The sequence below is a fragment of the Oryzias latipes genome, chromosome 9, assembly GCF_002234675.1.
Source record: "Oryzias latipes chromosome 9, ASM223467v1".
Lineage (NCBI taxonomy): Eukaryota > Metazoa > Chordata > Actinopteri > Beloniformes > Adrianichthyidae > Oryzias > Oryzias latipes.
In genome coordinates, this window is record NC_019867.2 from 9,245,836 (window position 1) to 9,261,285 (window position 15,450).

At 40.8% G+C, this 15,450-nt stretch overlaps 2 protein-coding genes across 5 annotated transcripts in view; one reads left to right on the forward strand and one right to left on the reverse strand.

Moving 5' to 3' along the window:
- Positions 1-7,599, reverse strand: part of zswim6 (zinc finger SWIM-type containing 6) — a 43,856-nt gene extending 36,257 nt beyond the window's left edge. Inside the window, exon 1 of one of the 2 annotated variants that reach the window (XM_020705814.2) lies at positions 6,349-7,599. In XM_020705814.2, coding sequence (XP_020561473.1) covers positions 6,349-6,781 — 433 coding nt within the window. In that variant the 5' untranslated portion in view covers positions 6,782-7,599. The remainder of the gene's footprint in view (positions 1-6,348) is intronic. The other variant, XM_011478983.3, reaches the window with a different exon arrangement.
- Positions 7,600-9,335: 1,736 nt separating this feature from the next.
- smim15 (small integral membrane protein 15) lies at positions 9,336-13,693 on the forward strand. Of its 3 annotated transcripts, none has more exons than XM_020705818.1 (2): positions 9,336-9,441; positions 12,580-13,693. In XM_020705818.1, exon 2 carries the CDS (start codon positions 12,611-12,613, stop codon positions 12,833-12,835), a length of 225 nt encoding a protein of 74 aa, XP_020561477.1. In that variant the 5' UTR covers positions 9,336-9,441; positions 12,580-12,610; the 3' UTR covers positions 12,836-13,693. The 3 variants fall into 3 exon arrangements, with proteins under 3 accessions (XP_020561477.1, XP_020561478.1, XP_020561479.1); XM_020705819.2 differs by lacking the exon at positions 9,336-9,441 and adding an exon at positions 11,288-11,327; XM_020705820.1 differs by lacking the exon at positions 9,336-9,441 and adding an exon at positions 11,513-11,530.
- The last annotated feature ends 1,757 nt before the right edge of the window (positions 13,694-15,450 follow it).

Below are 15,450 nucleotides of genomic sequence, written 5' to 3' on the forward strand. Positions count from 1 at the left end.
GTGCTTATTTCAGCAGCTCATTGGTGCAAAGGAGAATTTATTAAAAATAGCATGAATCAGACAACAGAACGCTGAGCACCGCATTCCTCTGTTGTTGTGATTATTGCTAAATCGAAGAGAGAGCAGTGGCTGGTAATAAAAGTCATTTAAAAAATTGTAGGGAGGAGGAGAAATCCTTTTAATAGGGGCTTTGTCATTGTGGACCCAAAGCTTGTTTTGTCTTCTGTTCCTGTTTTAGGCTCGGCCACTGAAGAAAGACTTTAAGAACCAAATGTTCCGTGGAACCGGGTATGAATTCCTAGACAGAGTCTGCCAGGCCATGGGCTTTACTGACGCACTCCTAACTGCCACAGTCTGGGACAGGAGACAAGGCAAAGTGGAGCGGAGACTGAAGCAGACATGGCAAACCTCATCTGGAACTTTATGACTTTAGCTGGTTTATTTAAACAATGGCCAACGCAGACCAAGCTTCTTCTGTGTAGCACATATAATGCGTATCATTTTTAAAAGGTTTTTCTTTCTTTTTTGGGGGGCGTTGGGTTAAAAATCCTGGCAATGTTGCCAATTTGGGGGGAAAATGATTTAAGACGAGAAGGGACGAGACGACTATTTCCAGAACTAGGAATAGGGCTGGTATATAAGCAGGATGCAGTAAGGTGGATAAAATTGAGGGGGAAAAGCCACACAAAATGCCTTCCTTACTTAAGCTGCCAGGACTGTCCAACGGTACATCTTTGAGTAAAATATTGGATATCTAAAAGCTAAGTATACAGGATGGAACATTGCTGACTGCAGGACATTATGGTTTATGGTGGAAAATTACTTGTCCAAAGGCACATCTGACACTATGGCTGGTTAGTTTGGAGCTACGGAAGAGACAAGAACAATGGTCCGATGGAAAAGTAAACTACTATTTCAACTTATCAGGTGGAAGGTTTCACTGTCAGTTAGAATTTCATTTATAGTTTGCTTAGTTTGTTGGGAAAAATCATAGAGAAAAGTGCTTTGGGTTCACTACTTGCCGGCAATTACGGGTATACCTTAATTGGATTCTGGATCTTTTAAGAGTGCAACCTCAGCACCGTTATTGGGAATGCCAGATATGATTTGGTAAAGTCGTGTTGTTTAAAAAAAAAAAACCCTGTCTGTGATTTACTGAAAATAATAAAAGCCATACAGTTTATATAGCAAAACCCATTAAACTGCAAGGCCACACAGAAAGAGAGACCAAGTTAGTGTTTCCATTACACACAAGCTGAAAGGTATCCTATCGTCTTTCCATTTCGCCGTGATGGGACAAAGCCCTGGAATCTCTCAGACACACACAGCTGAACAGAGAGGCTACTTTCTCATATGACTCTTCACATGCATGCTGCTGCTGCCCCTCGCCCTTGGACAGCCAGATGTTTACATTTGCTCTGGGCTCAGCCATGTTTCCATGACGATACAAGCAGAGTTATTCACATGCCTAGGGGTAGGCCTAAGGCACCACATAGTGGATCATTGCTCCATCAAAAAACCCCACATTGGAGTTTTGTTTACAGATGGCATATGTTTGCCTAATTTTGTGATTCACTTTGACCTCTGACCCATCTAAATATAGAATATCCTTGCTTTAAATTAAACACACTGATACTTTCTAGGGCTCTAGTTGTATCTGTACATCTGCTTGATCTATTCTACAAGTAAAGGCTCTCCACAACTACTTGGTTTCCCATACCTCTGAGCCTTTTTGGAAGCATTCAGTCTCCTTGTATTTGGTGGTAAGTGTGTGGGCTCATTCTCAATGGGCATTATAAAAAGATAAAGGAACTGACTAACCTAACAGGAAAATAAAACCAGAACCACCCACATAAAAAGACACAGCCCACACACAAACAAAAAGAATTAGCCCCCACTCGTCAAAAACTCAGGGGAGCCTGGCAGTAAAGTACAAACGACATGCTGATGCAAGATATAGGTTTTAATCGTAAAGTCATCGTCTCGGACAAGATGCCTGAAATGTCAATGTGGGTCCTGAAGATGCCTTTGATTGCAAGTGCACATTTCTGCAAGGCATTAAGCCCACTGCTTTGTCAAACAAACAAACTTGCTAGTGTACACAGATGTTTTATTGGTGTGTCTTGTGCATTGTTGCATGTAAGATAGCCAGAGTTCCGTCTGAGTAATAGACCAATACCACACAATATTTACAGTAAACCTAACAGGTCAAGAAAATAAAGTTGATTTTGACGGACGAACAAATCGGCATTTGTCAGGACTTTCTCCGTCTGTGTTTCAGTAACAAAGAGTAAAATCAAAATACAGGGAAACACCCAGCTGATAGTTATTTCTGCCTTTCATTGACACCATGATAAAGAGGGAGGGAGAGAGAGAGTAGATGACGCAGAAACCTAATTAAGATTCTCCAGAGCATGAACAAATTAACCTGAGTTATGGGGATGCAGACACAAAAGACAGACACACACATTTGCATGCACACACACAAATTTGTATCTGAAATAGGTGAAGCCGAGGCGGATGACATTCACACTCAAATAGGCATGACTGTCATGGACATTCAGTGATATTTCAGGCTGAGCAAAAGGAAAGTATTTCAGGCCATCTAGCTTAACATCACCGCCGTGGAAAATACAGCAGGATAGGCTACAGAATACACAAATTGAATTCAAAACAGCCTTGAAGTATTCATCTCGTCAGTCAAATTTGGGACAGCAGCATCTTAAAATGACATGTGGTCTCATGTGAAATATTAGCGTAACGAGGTGAACGGGATAAATGGATTGAAGCATGTAGCCTATGCTAATGAAACTGCAGAGAGCAACATATGCCAGGCAAGAGCATGGCACTCCTTGGGGACATGGGCTTATGGTAACAGGATGGTAAGAGTTAGGTGGTGCTGGGTGATTTGTTTATTTTGTGTGTGCTATTGGTGGATACATCCCTGTGAGGCCGTACGCAGAGGTTAAGTAATATGAAGGTAAAGGATCAAAGGGGGAGGAGTAGGACTGTCCATAGCCTGAATAAATGAGACAAAAGGGGGACGAACTTGACCCAGTCTGGAGTACTATAACAGGAAGGGGAGGTAATGAAGTGCAAACATGCTTTGTCATGCCAGGCAAGAGCCATAGGATTAGAATTCTATAATTAGAGGCCGGGGCTCCATAATACAAGCCCTTCTTTCAGCTTGATGAGTTGCTGCGTCTAAATTACATGGGGAGGGGTCAGAACAGATGCTGTGATCAGAAGCAGCAGGACGAGAAGTTTCCTATATCTGTGGATGATGCAAAAGGTATCAATCAAAAGGTAATGGAAAGGGAACTTGGCATACCTGTGAGATCGACTGGCATTTATGTGTTCATCATGTGATAATGTTTTGTGGTGGACTTGTGGGCATTTGTCCAACGAAAGCGAACTTTTAAATGTCCGTATTTGCAGTTTTTAAACACATTTTCGTACATGGCTTGTGTGCACGTGTTAAAGTTCCAATCATTTGTAATTCTATTTTAAAAGCTATGATGCCATTTTTAGGCAAAATCAAAACATCTGTGTCATTTTCTAGGACATAGTTTCAGCAGAGTGGCAGGATTTCATTCGAAATTCGCCTCTGGGTTGTGGGTGGGATTAAGCCTTTCCTGACTTTCCATCATCTGTGGAACAAAAATGGCGAGCAATATCAGAGCTATCCAGCCATACATTTTTAAGCAAGATCCCATCTCGGACAAAGACACGAAGACATTAATGGATCTGTTTGTCTGCAAGTGGTTGCATTGGAATGGAGCGGAGCAGGGAGCTTGTGGCACGCCGACTGTAGCACCTATGTCACCGCTACAGGCTTTTCCAACCTGTATTTTTTGTCTGCTTCTGACGATTTCAATTAAGGAATATTCAGAAATGCAAATTTAATCCCCATTTTCCTCTATGTCCATCATCATGACAAAAACACTTTAAGAACATGTTACTAACACCGGAAACACGATTTTCATTTAAGATGCAACCTTTGTCAAAAGAATTTCCGTAGTGGTCTGGTTGTATGATGAGTGGATTGAAGGCAAAAGCCGGGCTGTATAACCCTGTTATAACTGTCGACCAATGGTCTGCAGGATAACACTTGCACTCATATGTGCATATTTATCCCAACGGCTGGCATTGGAACAGATGAGCTCGCATGGGAGAAGGAACAAGCCATCCATCTCACTCCCTTTCCATTTCTGCGCTTCATTCTTTACTTTCACACATTCCCTTCACTTGCAATCACCATTTCAATGCCTCTTGCCTCCTTTGCATCTTCCACCCACATTTTCCCTCTAGGCTTCCCTTCTTTTTCTTGATATCACCCTATCTATTGCTCTTCCCCTGAAATGCCATCCCCCTGTTTCTAACTTTCGCAGCCCTGATGTATGGAGAGAGATGAAGGAAACAAGGGGAAAAAAAGGAAAGGCATGTGATTAATGTCTTTGAGGAAAAGATAAATAATCACAGGAGACTGGGGGCTGGTAGTTGGCCTTAGGGGAGTAAATATGGAGAGTTTTATAGCTGCTCACTTGGGAGAGAGGGAGGTAGAGGAATAGATGGGAGGGAAAGCAAAGGAAAACGGCGACAACAGAGTCATTCAAGTATATTAGCTTTTCTCATACATAATAACCTCCTCATCGCTTCCACTGCGCTACTGTCTTTCATCATCAACACTGAATCCCATCCTGCTGACAGCACATGGACTGCAGCACACAAAGCCACGCATGCACGTTCACGTGCACACATACACACTCTGACAATCACCCTGCACTTTTTTTTCCAGGCCAGACCAACGATATGGGCCAATACATGTGGAGTGTGATGTGGTTGACAGCCCCTCCCCCCCCCCCCCCCCTCTCCCAAGCTGCCCTGCTTTTAAGCACTCATCCTCCAGTGGGCCGCCTGTCCCCTGGAGTAGATTGCATCTTTTATTTATCATTTGCTTTCCTTGGCTTTATCTTCCCCAGCACAGAAAGAACGAAAAAAAAGTGAAAATTGCAATCAGCATAACATGCCCTCCTCCCCCTGCTATGTATTCGCTTGTCATTCTCCACTCTCTGTGAGCATGCGGGATGAGACTGACAGCCCATGCAGACGAAGACACATACAGAAGCATGCACAATCCCCCTCTTATCAAACCTCCCCATGCACACACTGGCACACATACTTTTCCACACACACAAAGCCTCAAAACAGACACAGAAAGTGACACCGTTAACCATTTTGTTGCCTTTCGAGCACACGAACCCGGTCACGGACACTGCCCGTTTCTTTTTCTATCAATATTTCCCATCACCCCCAGGCTGTGTGCTTAGCTTAACGAAACCCTCAAAAGAGTGAGCACATAAAATTCGCCTAAAGCTGGAGAATTGGGTAAACAGGCCAGAGAGGGAGGGAGAGCTCCCTGCCTGTCTGCCTGCCTGCTCCATGGCTACTATTGTGCACTGCACATTCTCTGAGCCCACAAGAGCTGAAGCCATCTCCACACAGATTCTTTTGGGGGGGGAGGAAGATAGTAAGCCAAGAAGTGAGGGAGGAAGGGGGAACAAGGGAGAGGGATGGAGAGGGTGAAGGGAGGAAGGAAGGAGGGAGGGTGGAGGAAGATCATGCATAAAATCTTGTTTGCGGAATGCATTAAGATTCAGATGGACTGGGGAGGGTAATGGGATTAGAATCCTGAACCCTTTCCAAGGGTGGGGAGTCGGATTGACAGCTGAGTCTATTGCACTGACGAAAGCAGTGAAATATTGGAGCTCTGGCAAAGAGGCAAGCAGGGGGTTGCAGAGTCTGGAGCACCTTTTTTGTTTGTTTGTGCATATAACATACACAGTCAAAAAATAAAATGCATCTTTGTCACGAGGCCTGGGCACTTCTGCAGAAAGCTTTCTCACAAAGGTGTTTGGCAAACAAAATAGAAGCACTGTGGCTTTAAATCACCGTCCCTCCCACCCTTTCTAAATATCGTCTATTTAGCCAGCGGTGAAAAGATATAGGGGGCTTTTGTCTGCGTTACCCAGTGGTGGGGGCACGAAGAGCTGGAAAGACACAAAAATAGGAACAAAGTGCTAAGCTTCCCAATTGGAATAGCTCTGGGCCATTCAGTGCCCCCAGCTCAGTGGGCAAAAACAAGAAGAAGTGAGCTACTATTACGGGCTTATCTGAAAATAGGCTGTTCTCACACAACCATAGGCTGCTCTGCATTGATTTCCATCCAGCAGGAAGGCAAACACAGCCCCCTTTATCGGTGAGGTGAATGCAAACAGCCGAAGTGGTGTGTTTTGTTTACTGCAGGCTGTTTTCCTGCATTGTTGTAACGCTATACAGTCCACTCACCGACTTGTAATACGTTGTCCACCCAGCCACTCTCCAACAGAGTGACACCCCGTAGGAAAGGCAGCTGGGTCTCATCATTGTTGTCCCCGCTAGTTCCACTTTCCTCTCCTCCGGCGTTGAAAGAAGAATACATACAGATCTCCTTTTCGCTTCTAGGAAATGACCAGTATACGATCCTCCGCTGGACGGGCTCCGGGATCCTCTCGAAGCGCTCCTCCACCCGCTGAAACGGCCACTTCTCCGCGACTCGACGTGCCGCGATGTCGAGCAGCGACTCGGGGTTGTGCGTTTTTCCGTTCCCAGAGCCTCCCGGAGCGGAGCCCGTACCGCCACACAGGACCCCTCCAGCCCGCTGCCCCTGCCTGCATGCCGAGTTATAGCCGGGCCGCCAGCAGTGCCGCTTGGCCGGGGGCTGCTGGACTCGCTCATCCATGTTCGCACCGCTTCCAACCTGAAGCGCAGCTCCTCTCCGATCATATAAACAGGATAAGGAAGAGAAAAGGGCAATCTCGCACCGATTGTTTGCCGTACATGGACGGACTTTCCTTATTTGGAAATGTGGGCGGCGCCTGTGAGTTCCGTGAAGTCCTTTGTGTTGTCAAAGTAACGAGGATGGGCGGGCTCCTGGAACGCAGCCAGCGCACGAGTGGCGCTATAAAAGGAACTGGAGGCGGAATTCCCGAACGTCGGCAAATCCTTTGTGAAGCCGATTGGGAGCAGGAGGGCGGAGCCCCGGCGGCCGACAGCCTTTGAAGTTCCCTTCTTATTTGAGTTTAAAGGCGGGGACTTAATCCAGGGGCGGCCTTGTAGTTTCCCACAGGGGTAAGGGGGGCAAGAAAACCTTTTTTTTCTTCTTCTTTGGAGCCTAAGCTACCACCCCAGGCTCCAGCTTCTTCAATAACAACATCATAGTTGTTTTTTAAGCTTAGGTCTGAAAGAAGTTTTAGCTGTCAGGAAGGGAAAGGCCGTGGGAGGAGAAAGAAGATATGCAGCAGGGCATATCTTCCAAAGTCACATCAGTCATTTTGGTTAAGCTGTTTAGCTCACTATTGCCAAATGCAGCATTCCTTTTGTTTATTCAAGCACTATAAAAAACAGACAATTTGTCTTTTATTTGTCTTTAGGACTTATACACTCTTTGTGAAATATTTCACATAAACGATTTTAAGAGGCATATTTTTCTGGAATTCTTTTTTTTTTTTTAAAAACTGAATTAATATGAATTCAAATTCTACTTGTGCTGTTTTTAGGCAAAAAAGAAAAACTGTAATTTTCTAAAACAGTTTCTGCAGAGGGGCAGTATTTCATTAGAAATTCACAGTCCCGCCCACAAGAGAGCAACCCCGCCCCCTTCCCATCATCCATCTGTTTAGGTGCTCTCCGCTAGCTTAAAGCCCCCCAATTTTGCGGCAAATGCCAGCTCGGACGGGGAAAACAAAGACACACCATGGATAATAGAACTTGTGGTTTGCCATAGTAGCTTCTATGTCATACTTAAAAGCTTTTTCTATTGGCATGTTTTCATCTTCTCCTGATTCACAATGATTTGAATAAAGAAATACTCAGAACTGCAATTTGTACTTAATTTTTCTGATATAGAATAAGTCATCAATCATGAGAAAAAGGCCAAAAGAACATGCTAGAATCACCAAACACTGCTAATTTCCTAATTAGTGAGAAGTCAGTTAAGATAAATAGTAAATAGTAATAAAGTTTCATGTAAAAAAATGTTTATAAATGATTTATTATGTGATTTTCTGCAGATATGAACAATGAAATATGTCTCAACCCACTTTTATTTCAACTAGCTTTACAGCTTCATTGGTTGCTCACATAATTACTCTGCTATAAGAACCCAGTTTTTAGCTTGTTTTGATCAATTTCTGTTACAAATAATTAACCAATCATGAACTTTAGTTTTGTCTGAAACATTTTTTTTCCTGTTGCAGTAACTGGTACTCAAATGCGTGGAGCTTGTTAACATAACTCTTGTGAGTCTTTTCTTTTACTTTTTTGTGGGCATTGTCTGCCAACAATGTCCATCCTTAGTTGTGGCAGAGAAGTGGAGCCTCACATCTATAGGAGAAAAATACTCATCAGGGGTTTGGGTGTGGTGAAATTCCCACATCCCTATACTGCCTTCTTTCCTTTGCCATAGCACAAGCTAATGTTTATGTGGGGGGAGCCAGCAGTCTGGAGACAATTCCCTTAATTTTCAACAAAAATTGCTGGTTAACCAGAATGGGTGTTTACAATGCATCTGTCCACTGCATGTGTTCACAGCTGCCCCTCTCCCTCATGTGAGAAAGTCTAAAAGGCTGGCCTTTGAACTGTTCTGAAAGTGATCCATGCAGTATAGACAGAGCAGATGTGGCCTAACCTGATTTTGGTTTCAATGCGTCCCCATAGGAAGTTCACAAAGCCAGCAGGTCCTTCTTTGTTATGTTAGTCATTTTTCTCAGAGGGCCCGGGGAGTCTTTTGTTTTTTTCTATCTCAAATGCTGCTTTTATGTTTTATATTAATTTTGTGAGAAGGCGATTCTATACATTAATGGCAGTTCCAGGACAGCCATTGTATGAACAAATAAAAAGTATGGCTTAAGTTTTTGCTTAAGAATTTACCGTTGAGCCTGTATGTTTATTTGTGTTACAATTTCTGCAGCTTGTAGAAAATTAAACGGTCAACTCTAGAGAATCTAATAGGACTTTGTTTCCTAATTTTATGAACGCCAGGTTAAAGGACCACACTTCCTGTTTGCTTGAAAATTACTTGGAACAAAAAGATGCAGCATTCATAATAATAGATTAATATGCAATTTCATTACTAAACTGAAATGTTTCGTTGAAATGTTCTTAGAAAAACAATAGAATAGATGTTTATTTGCAAAAATAGAAACAGCTGTTGTTTAAAATCGGAATACAAGTTTACTTTCATTTATTTAGGTACAAAAGTCCACAGTAAAAAAGAGTAGCGAGTGTTCGGATTTTTCTTGGGGTCCTTGAGTGCATCTTCGGCTGGGGAGGGGTTTACTTCCCGGAAGACGGCGAGACTGCTGTGGCTTGACGAGGACTCAAAACCAATTATACAGTCTAGTGAGTTTATTACTATGTTTTCAAGTAATTTTAAACATTTTATAACAAATCCTCAATCTTTATTAGACTTCGTTATCTTTTCGGCTATAAAGCGAATGCGCGTTTTAGCCTGGAGTAGATGGTTTTGATTTTGGAAGTTAGGCCGCTAATATTGTTAGCTAGCTAGTAGTTAGCTAAGTGTCGTTCATCCATATCGAAGAAACTCTAAACTGAGCATTCCCCACAGATACATTTATTTTGCTGTCGCTTCGTTTGCACTATTTTGCTTATCATTCATTTTTTGTAATCAACGTAAATAGTTCACAACTGCATCTGCATGGAGACTTTATTGTAGAAAAACATTAGGGGCTAATGCTAGCTTGTGTTGGACGTTAGCACAGTCAGTGTAAGGCTGTTAACAAATTCAGTATTTGGTTCTAAAAAGCGTTCACGTTACCGTTTTTTCTTATTTTCTTTCTCACTTTTTAAACCGTTTTGTTAAACGTTTTTTGTTTCTGGAATTCCGTGTTCATTTCTAAAATGTAATGCTGCTGTTTTTATTAGTAATATTATTATTTATAACAATAACATTATTGTCATTATTATTTTTTAATTTAAAAGTCTTTGAAGTCCCTTATGACAATAAATAAAAAGGTTCACGATTTAAGTTTGAAGTTTTACCCAAAATTCCACAACCGAAATGTCTTGAAAAAGCCATATTTCATGTTCATCATTTACAAAAGCTCCTCTATATGGGCGTGGTCATTGGTGCTGAGCTGAGTAGCTCCGCCCTTTTATTTTTGTGCCCAAATCGATACTTTTTTAACAATGCGCTAAATGACAAAATGAATGTGTGTACCAGATCCTGCTGTTTAATACAATTACACATGAAACAGAACTTTGATAAGCCCGTTATAAATGCTTTGAATTACCGGTACAATATAATTTAGACTATATTGCACCAGAAGCAGCACTGGCTTTGGTTCAGAACTGACTTGATGCTAGCACATTCAGATTGTTGAATGAACTTGCACAGGAAATGAAACGAAATGCCATAAAGAAAGTGTCTATTCGCACGTCATTTTCTAAATATGTGTGGCCAGTGGTGAACTGTTTTCTTGTCCACACAGACTCAGATAAAGGGTTAAGTTTAGGGTTACAGGTTACGGTTAAACCATCAAAGGGCTCCTGAGTGCCTCAGTTTCTGCAGCTCACGCTCCTCCAGGGGGTGGATCAAATGTGGAGAACATAACAGCTAATGGGACTTGAAGTTTAATTTTAAATATGTGCGGCCAGTAACAAATTCCAGCCTTGGACGCACTTAAACAATAATGTTTTATTAGACTGTTTCATCTGTTGTTGTTTTCCGCTTTGAATACTTATTTTGACAAACTGTTGAAATCACGCTTTTAGTGATCTTCTGTCACTCTAAATACTGGATAAAAAAAATGTAATAAACCTTTATCTAAAACAAACAAACAGAAACCGATTCAGTTATTTCATGTCAGTTAATTTGAACTTTTTTTTAAATTGGAAACAGCATTCCAGTTAGTCTGTACTGTAATCATTTCTTATTGTTATAATAAATACTTCCCCTTTCTTCACTTAGTTATTTGTATGACAGTGATGAAAGTCTTCCGGGCATTCCCGGAAATCCGGGTTTTTGAGCAAACCGAACGTACTTTCCGGGAAATAAAGACCTGATCTCTACGGACAAATCGCTTTCCGGATTAAAAAATGGTCTGAAATCAGCTAATTTTAGCTTTATTTTCTATATTTCTCCGCAGATCGCTTCCTCTATGGTCGTGGCCATCTCTCGTCTTCCCGGCCTAATTGACCAATGACGGGACGTTTTAATTGCTTTCGGATGCGTCGACGGGTCTGATTGGCTCTGTCTGCACCACGTGGTCAGCGTGACTTGCTTCCCTAGAGACCAAAACTGGCGGACCCACGCTAAACTTTCACAAACACATCTGAAGAGTTTGCGATCAAATTTGTGTTAAAATAATGGCAGGCATCGTCATTATTGAGCGTGGTCACGACCTCAGTTGTGAGAAGACGATAAAAAACAAATTGAAGTGGTCTTGGCTGGAAAAAAAAGATTTTTAAGGTAGTGTAGGTCAAATACTTTTTTGTGTAAAATAATCTCAAAACCACATTTTGAAATAATTTCAATTTTAGTTTTGAGTTTCAGTTTTTATTTTGAATACATTTCTTTATCTAATTTATTTGTATTTCCTAATTACCATGATTTAGTTCAGTATAGTTGACATTAATTATAAGTATTTGATGGTTTGGACCCGCACTCCCTTAAAAAATAATGTTTACAATGTTTAGCTTAGTTTGTATGTTTGTTTTGATATTTCCCAGATTACTTAGTATTGGTGTTAAAGAATTGATGTATTATGTTATAGAATTATAGTTTAAAGCAGATCCCATATTTTGATGTAATTATAGTTTGAGAAAACAGTGCAAGTGGATGTTGTACATCAGTCATTTCTAAAGCAGAAATAATGTATAAATAACTGAGGTATTTTCATAGAATATCATAGTTACTGGTGTTCTTTTTGCCATTTGGGGCTGTGATGTTACTATATTTTAGCAATTGTATGTTTTGCAGCTTTAAGGAAAAGCGTAGATTGTAGGATTGTGTTACTTTGAGCAATTTTCCAAATTCTTTTTTAGGACCAGCAAGTCCTTAATGGAGAGTCAAACTAGGGGTTTGAATGACAAATCATGATGCTCCAATTAGTCTTAGTTTCTTGATAAAGAAGTGAATAACTAGCTGCCAGAATGCACCAGAATGCATCTAAGACCACGTATTTTTCCAAAATTTAGCTCTGTGCCCGCCATATCGCTCAATGAAAAGTTCAGGGATTTTTTCCTTACCTGACTTTCATCACTGTATGAAGACTGTTTGTTTCCTTACATTATTTTGTAATCGAAATATATACAAAAAACACTTAAGTAATCTGTTTTAAATCATAAAGTAAATCAAATCACGAATATATGAATTGAAGTCCAATCGATTCGGCATTGTGGTTGTAATACTTAGCTCCAGCCAATCATAAATGCCCAATCAAACATCAAGTGGCATAAAAGATGTAAAGATGAACTTGTTCTCTGTCGTTGAATACTTTTCTTGTTGGTTTTCCTCAGGTTTGCTTAACCTTCCTTGCTCCAGACCAGGATGATTGATGTTCGAGCATGGGCAGAGTACATAGTGGAATGGGCCGCCAAAGACCCCTATGGTTTCCTCACCTCTGTCATACTAGCTCTAACACCTTTCTTCATCGCCAGCGCATTGCTGTCCTGGAAACTGGCCAAAATGATCGAAGCACGTGATCGAGAGCAGAAGAAAAAGCAGAAGCGTCAGGAAAACATAGCCAGAGCCAAGAGGACCAAGAAGGACTGAATGTCACAATACGAGGACGAGGGCACAAAAAAGGAATATGGAACCATCATAAACCACTGCCTTCTTTCTTCCAAATGACATGGTGTCCTTCCCTGTTCGAGCTGTAATGTCAACACAGGGCTACTATGCCTTACACATAGGAGGCGTGGTGTTGGCCCTACAGCCTTTGACAGTGCTGAGAGGGATGCCATCGCCTACGGAAGGCTTGTCCTGCTGGGACTCTGGTCAGCAAGAGCTCAGCGGTTAGCCAAGTGATGTTTTTATATCAACACCTGTAGTTGTGCAGCTGTTAAAACGCCTTGCATTCCATTGTTGACACCTCAGTTTAATTCATTTGACTTGACCGTTTAATTGTCTTTTGATCTCTTTTTCAGCTACTTTGCTTGAGAGCATCCCAAAGTATTAACTTTTTGTCAATAAAATCTTATATGGATAAAAATGTGAGCTTTTAGAAAAAAGTGTAAGAGCTTCTGATTTTGTAAACATTCAAAAGATGATAAATCAGAGGGTCAGACTTAATTTTCAAATAGAATACATTTTTAAAAATATTTCAAAGTTGCAAAAAACTCAGCTTTGCAAGGATGCACATTTGGGTTGTTTTTAAATTCTACAGAGCAACATTTTTTAAAATGCAAGTGGATATGATAAAAATGACAAGGTTCAGAAAGAAATGTCACCAGGTTAAATTGCTCAAAGTGATGTCGGAGACTAACTTGTTGCAGTGGATGCATATATTAATAAATAGCTACATTTAACATGAAGTCATTCCTTTTTTCAATATATGGACATTTCCATTAACATTTGTAGCAACAGACTCTTTGAAACAGTAGAAAAATAAGACATATTGAATGTTTTAAACATTGTTGCGCCCTGCCTGAAATTCCTTCTTTGTCTGAATTTTTTTTTTTTTTTACTTTCTTTAAGAATGTAAGAAATTATTTAACTAAAACTTTTTTTAAAATCTTTTACAATGTAGTGTCCCCACCCTAGTTATTTTTGTTCTGCTTGGCACATGGCATTGAGAATTAGACTGGTGAATAAGTTGGCTTAGAACTGCAGCTGTACATCACTTTTTAAAGTTATGTCTATAATTAGTGTATGCTTTATTTATATAGCACTTTACATTACCTTCAGGGTACCAAAGTGATTCACAATAAAAGGAAGAAAGTTTCAAATTAGGCAAATTAAGACAATTAAAAACAGCACATGGATTAAACGATGAATAAACAGCATAAAATTACAAAAAGCAGTCAGCAATAAAATACATAAAAGAGAGATGAGTGCAATAAAAGAAATTAAAAGACAATAAAATGCCACTGACTACTGAGCATTAAAAGCCATTCTTAAAAGGTATATTTTTAATTGACATTTAAAGCCTGTGAGGTGAGATATGCAGAGTTCTCCAGGAATGTTACTCCATAACTGAGGGCTGGCAGTGGAAAAAGCGCGGTCACCCTGGTGTTTCTGTCGTGACCTTGTCACATGAAGCAAATATTTATTAGCAGACCTTAAAACTCTAGAATGGCTCCAGACAGTTAAAAGCTCAGTTAAGTAAGTTGGTACGAGACCATGAAAGTTTTAGTAAAAGTTTAAACTGAATTCTAAAATGATGGGAGCCAGTGAAGTGAACTGTGTACAGGAATGACGTGTGCCCGTCTGGATGTTCCAGTTAACAGTTGTGCTGCTGAGTTTTGAACTAACTGGAGACGGTTCAGTGATTGCTGGGTGACACCGAAGAACAAAGTTACTAAAAACTGTGTGAGAGGTGATCAGGGTGTGGATGTTTCTAGATCACTGCAACTCAGGTTCAGGTTTAGCTAAAAGGCGCAAGTGATAAAAGCTCCTTTTGACAACATTGTCAATCTGTGAAATTCAAAAAAGCTGTCAAAGATAACCAGCAGATTTGTAACAGCAGTAGAGTCAGCTGTGGAGGTGTCACCAAAAAAAATTCTCTCAGTTTTTGACTTGTTCAAATACAGAAAATTCTGGCTCAACCACTGCTTTGCATCATCAGTGCACTCCAGTAAAATATTCTGTGAGCTCTTTTTGTCTTAAACTGAGGGGTAGATAAATCTGCAGATCATCAGCGTAACAATGAAAAGAGACATCATGCCATACAATGACAGAACCAAGAAGCAGCACATATAAGAAAAAAAAAAGAGCTGGACCAAGGACAGAACCTTGTGGTACCCCACAGATGAGGAGGCCTCACCAATCCCGACTGAGAAACTTCTCCGTTAAATAGGTCTTAAACCAGTCAACTGTGGTGCCATGAATTCCAACGTGATGTTCTAATCGAGACAGGACTGAATGGTCCACTGTGTCAAAAGCTGCTGTCAAGTCCAACAGCACCAGAGCAACAGGCTGTTTGGCATCAACGGACACGGCAATGTCATCGTGGACCTTTAGTAGAGCGGATTCTGTACTGTTCCGAGATCTATAACCTGACTGAAACTTCTCAAAAATAAAACTGTGTTCTAAAAAGGACTGGACCTGCTTAATAACAACCTTTTCTAATAACTTATGTAACAATTTTTGCTCTTTTAACAGTTTGTCCCAACGGAAGAATTATAAATTATTTGTGGTGCTGATAAACAGAAATATTTTTGTCTGTA

Excerpts from the sequence above, each read along its gene's own strand:
- smim15 (XM_020705818.1), top strand. The coding sequence starts at position 12,611 with ATGATTGATGTTCGAGCATGGGCAGAGTACATAGTGGAATGGGCCGCC.